Below are 5,815 nucleotides of genomic sequence, written 5' to 3' on the forward strand. Positions count from 1 at the left end.
AAAAAAAAAAAAAAAAAAAAAGAAAAAAAACCTCATGTTTTTTGCTTTTTATTTCTGTGCTTGTTGACGAAGCATCTAGCTATGCAGCTCAGGCTGTCAGACTCACAGAGGGCTTCCTGCCTCAGCCTCCCGAGTGCTGGGAGGCCAGGGAGGCACCCCCATGCCCCACTAGCCAGAACACTTCAGAAAAACCCCAAAAGGAACTGACAAAAAGGTAAACTTCCAGGGTGGACCCCAAAGCACACCCCAGCCTGACCCTTGTCTCCAGAGAGGATGGCGCTGGGTGCAGCCCTGTTCCCCCATGCCCCGTGGGCCCAGGCCCCTGAGGCCCTCTGGAAGCCACTCACTTGCCCCCCTCCTGTGCCACCCGAGGCCCGACGCAGGACTGTGCCAAGGAAAGCTATGAATCATCAATGCACACACCCCCTGGAATGCACAGGCAATGCCTGCAAATGTAATTAAAGAGAGTAACTATTAAATAAGCCCGGCTAGAAGCATGCAGCAGCCACCCAGCAGGAACGCTTCCCGGCAGGTTCCTGATCTGCTGGCAGCATGAGTCCCGAGGTCTGTTACTTAGAAATGTATGACGCCAAGGGCCAGGGTGTATTCAGCGCACAGCGCCTGCCTGGCAAGCGCAAGGTCTTGAGTTCGATTCCCAATAATAGCTGGAAGGGAAAAAAAGAATAGGAAAAAGGCACGATGCTTTGCACTAGATGGAAGACAGCTGGGAAGCACAACAGGCACCATCTGCCCAGCTGCGGAGGAGATGCGCTCTGGCTTTGGCTGGTGTGGGGGTGGGGGTGGGGGCTGCTCTCCTGTGGCCACCCGGAGCTGGCACAGCTCTCCTCTCTTGCAAGGCTGCTTCACTAACCACCCCCAGCTGTGCTCTTTTCAATTTACTCTTTAGGTTGAATCACATGAGGTTGGTGACTTGAAAGAGAGCGGACAGCAGCCTCGCGGTGGGCACGCTGCTCGCTGCTGACGCTTGGTTCTTTCACATCCAAGCGTCTGTGCCCTCACCCTGGCACGGAGCGGGCCCGGGCAGCACGGGGCTGGACAAATACATTAAACCCCTGCTTGCACGGGGTGATACATCCAGCCCAAGGCCCTCGCCCGCGTGGAAAATGCGGCCGCCTTCAGTACCTGTCCAATCAGTTGCCGGACAAAGCCAAGCCCCACCCACGGACTTCACAAGGCAAGGGCACGCCCGGAAGGGAGGAAGGCGCTTACGCGGGTGGGGTAGCAGTGCAGCCTCCAGCCCCTTGGCGAAGTGCGCGGTGGCTTCGTAGAGCTCCAGCAGCTTGGAGAGCTCCAGCTCGGGTCCGGCCCGCTCCACGCCGGCACGGAGGCACTCGGGCAGAGGCGGCACCAGCGCCCCCAGGGTCTGGGTCAGCAGCACCGTCACCACCTCGAGGGGGTTCCTGAACACCTGCAGGGGCAGAGGGGCGTCTGCATTAGCGCCTGGACCCTTACCTTGTAAGGAAGCGGTCGTCAGGACCCCTCCAAGGACTCGTCCTGCCCTGGAGCTGAAAGTGGCTGTTCGCCAACTGAATAAACTGGGGCCTGGCTGGCAAGCGCGGGTCCTGAGTTCGATTCCCCGTAGCAAGAAGAAAAGTACACCGGCAGGCTTGCAACTTGTCCAGAACTGTCGGCAACTTCACGTCTGTCACCGACCTCGAGTTCCTGGCTGTTTTCTTTCTTCCACTTATTTTTTATTAGCAGATGTTTGCAGTATGTAATGATTACATTCATCACGGGAAGCTGGTACACGTTCCTAACATGTCTTAACATTTTCCATCCCCGCCCCCATTTCAAAGCTCTCTAGGGTCACCCGAAACTGAGTGAGAACTCCGAAGGTAAGGATGATAAGCTGAAGGCAGGGAGAGCACAGCCGAACAGAGTGAAGGAAGGGCAGTTCACCGGGGCAGCGCGGGAAGGTCTTGGTGTGGACTGGAGGGTGCCCGAGTCCACTCCACCTGACACAGGCAGGTCTTCTAGATGAACTCTCTTCAGGACACCAGGAATGAAGTGCCGGGACCCACCTCAATTATCCCTTACTCATCAGTAACCCTTCTTCCTGTCTACACAACTTAGCTCTCTGGGACTCTACCTGACTAACACACAAATCCATTCCAAGAGGGCGCTTACACACCCACTGCAGATTAAGGACCCTTTTGCTGCAACCTGTATGTGTGTAAACATGAATTGAGATACAAGATCTATTCTTAGGAAAACCTCAAGTCAAAAAAGTACAAAATTAAGACTATAAAACCAATAAAATTCAAGGTTTTAATAGAAAATGTCTTGAGATAAGTGAAAAAGCAAACCACTTAACAAAATTTACAGGAGACAACAGAAGCTGTGCTCAAAAGGAAATTTATACCTCTACATACTATGTTCATAAAAAAGAAAGATGTCGAATCAATGACCTAACTGGGAAAAAGAGCAAACTAAGCCCAAAGCTAAAGAAAAGTGAAGCAGTGCTAAGTGAGATAGAGAACAAAAAAATCAGGGACTGCAGAAATCGGCTTTTCGGAAAGATCAATAAAACGGACTAAGAAAAGAAAAATGACACATTATTAAAATCCGATAATGAGGGCTACGGATATAGCTCAGCAGACCAAGCGCAAGAGACTGAATTCAATTCCAAGAAAGAAAGAAAGAAAAGAAAAGAGAAAAGAACACACAGACAGTTCAGCATGAGCTGGCTGTGGGGGCACACACCTGTAACCCTAGCACTCAGGAGGTGGAGGCAAGGAAATTGCCACAAGTTCAAGGCCAGCCTGGGCTACATAGTGAGTTCAAGGCCAGGCTGAACTACACAGCCAGGCCCTTCCTCAAAAGGCAAAAATAAATAAAGCAAGCAGATATGAAAGTGGGGATATTAGCATTAATTTAAAATAAAAAAGACTATAATGGAATGCTATGAGCAACTTCACACCAATGCATTAAATATAATGGACAAATTCCTAGACACCCAACCTACCACAGCTAGCTCAACAAGCACCAGAAACTCTAAGCAGTAAAGAGATTGAATCAGTAATCAAGACTTTCCCAAGCCAGGTGTGGTGGTGCACACCTATAATCTTGGCATTTGCGAGGCTGAGGTAGGAGGATGGAGAGCAGCCTAGACTACATAGCAAGACCTTGTCTCAAAAAGACAAAAACAGCCTCCCAACAAAGACATGATCAGACCCAAAAGCTTCACTGGTGAATTCTACCAAACGTTTTAAAGAAGAATGAACACCAACCATTCTAAATAAAACATTGCAAATACGTTGAAGAGAAAACAAGCTGTGGTCTGAACTCTCAGGTCCTTAAGCTGACCAGGCTGGGCTAGAACCTGCGGTCCTCCCAGCTCTGCCTCCCGACTGGAACAAGACAAAGGGGCCTACTCGTGCCACTCCACCCAACATAACCCTGGAAGTTCTAGCCAGATCAACTGTATTAGAGAAAGACATCAAAAGCAGAAACAGAATTATCTCTGCAGATAACATACTTTTGCATGTATAAAATCTATGTGTAAATTCTCATGGAGAATTTATAAATCTTCAAAGAACACTTGTTTGGTCAAATGTTACACTCTGCTTAGAGCTCCCTATAGGAACCTGGGAAAAATAGAAAGAATGGAGCAAATCCAAACTGATGAAATGGCTCGCCTGCCAGGGGCCTCCAGCTTCCCGGGCAAGTCTTCCAACCACGTACTGGACTTCGCCGTTAGGACTCTCACTTGGAATTCAAAAGCATCCAGTGCTGGGGAGATACCTCAGGCGCAAGGTCCCAAGTTAGATCCCCAGTACCGCAAACAAGTAAAATAAAATAAAATAAGAAAGCATCCAAAGTTAGAATTTATCTTTTTCCTCGATGTTTTCTTTCAACTTCCCTCCTTCTGTCAGGAATGTGTTCATGCAGCCAAGAGGAAATCTCCCCTCTGCCTTTCCTTTCAGCCTTTTTACTATAATTTTTGTACAGGGTCTCACTACGCAGCTTGGACTCACAGCGATCCTCCTGCTTTCAGCCTCCCGAGTGCTGAGATTACAGGCATGTGCCACCATGCCCAGACTCAGTGGCTGGCTCAGTGCGTCCGGGGTTGGGGCTGGCGTGCATGTGGTGCCAGGATCGAACTCTAGTCCCTGCGCTTGCCTAGGCAGGCTCTTAGTCCGCTGTGCTAGCTCATGGGCCCCTCTTCACTACAGCTAACACCTTTTAGCAACTTCTCTGACCAAGCGCAGAGCAGTCCCAACATCTGCTCATCTTTCTTGAACTCCAACACTCCCAAGCTCACCCAGCACCAGGCCTCGGCTGTCACCTTTCTCCTGTCTCTCCCTATCCACTCCGCAGAGATTCATTCAAAGCTCACTTACGTTTCATGTGTTGACCACCTGGTGCGGGGCCTCTCCTGCTGGCTCTACTTCACCTCTCCCCAACGGCCAAGGACAGGGAGCTCCTGCCCCGGGCTACCCACCACTGTGTCTCCCTTTGTGAAGTGCCCACTCAAGGCTGCAGCCACTTAAACACTGGTGCTTTGCCTTTTCATTAGTTAGTCGTAGTGGTTCTTTATAGATTTTACACTCCTTTATGAGCTATGTTTTTAAATATTTTCTTCCAATCTGTGGATGATACCTACTTTACCAGGTTTTTGTTTTGTTTAGACTTGGTTCGGTTTTGTTCTGTTTTGATTCACTTTGGTTTTTGCAGTGCCGGGCCTCAAGCCTGCTAGCAAGTACTCTACACCCAGCTACACTCCCAACCCAGGTTTTCCTTTTTAAAATGTTTCAAATTTTAGTTTAGTAGTACATATCGGTGACACATAATGTTTACATTCCTTGTGGGAGTTGGCGCATGTGCATAACCCACTTTAATGCCTTTTCATCCTCTTCCTCCCCTCCCTCCACTTCCCCATCCTGATTCGATTCCTTCCCTTTCCCTTCCTTTCCTTCCTGAGGGACATAAAAAGGAATGAGAAAAAGAAATTGGGATGAGCCAGACACGGTGGTGCACACCTGTAATCCCGCCTTCAGGAGGCTGAGGAAAGAGGACTGCCCTGAGTGTAAGGGCTGCCTGAATCACACAGTGAAGCCCTGACCAAAAAGTAGAAAGGAAGCTGGAGCGAATTTTTCCTTTTACTTACTGTCTTCTGTACCTAAGAAATCAGCACCAGCCCTCCCGTTTCGTGGTCTGTGAATGTTTGTCGTTCTTCAGTAAATATCCAGAGAATATTTTTAAGGAAAAGGAAAACCTATAAATACAAGTGTTTTAACTGAAGGATGCATATAGAAAATTCCACAGGAAATCTAGAATATGACGTTGTGTACAGACCAAAGAATTAGAACTCTCTGGCTCAGGACTATTAGTCTAACTTCTCCTATTCCAAGTCATTTAAGTAAAAGATAAAAGCAAAACAAGGGCTGGCCAAATAGCTCAGTGGATTAAAGCACCTGCAAGCAGGTGCAGGGGCCGGGGGTTATCCTCAGGCCTGCCATGCCAGCCCCCCGCCCCAGGGCACGATGAGACCTCAATGGAGACTGGGCACCTGGGCGTGGTGGCGCACGCCTGTAATCCCAGTTCTTAGGAGGCTGTAAATAGGCGGATCACTATGAGTTCCATCTAGTAGTGAGATCTTGAACACCCTGTAGACCCTTCCCTAAAAAAAAAAAAAAAAAAAAAAAAAAAAGCAAAACAGCTCTATAAAAGCAGGCCTATCAAACAGCTATAAAGTTAACCTAAGTAACCTATATGAGGACAGTCCAACTGCAACACTACTACATACAAAAATTAACTCAGCCATACCAAAATTAAATCAGGATGGACCACA

At 48.6% G+C, this 5,815-nt stretch overlaps 1 protein-coding gene across 1 annotated transcript in view; it reads right to left on the reverse strand.

Moving 5' to 3' along the window:
• Cog7 (component of oligomeric golgi complex 7) overlaps positions 1–5,815 on the reverse strand; it is a 67,095-nt gene that overhangs the window by 36,478 nt on the left and 24,802 nt on the right. Inside the window, exon 7 of the mRNA XM_004622888.2 lies at positions 1,231–1,429. Within this exon, the coding sequence (XP_004622945.1) occupies positions 1,231–1,429 (199 nt within the window). The remainder of the gene's footprint in view (positions 1–1,230; positions 1,430–5,815) is intronic.

This window comes from Octodon degus, unplaced genomic scaffold (genome assembly GCF_000260255.1).
Source record: "Octodon degus isolate 3935 unplaced genomic scaffold, OctDeg1.0 scaffold00001, whole genome shotgun sequence".
Lineage (NCBI taxonomy): Eukaryota > Metazoa > Chordata > Mammalia > Rodentia > Octodontidae > Octodon > Octodon degus.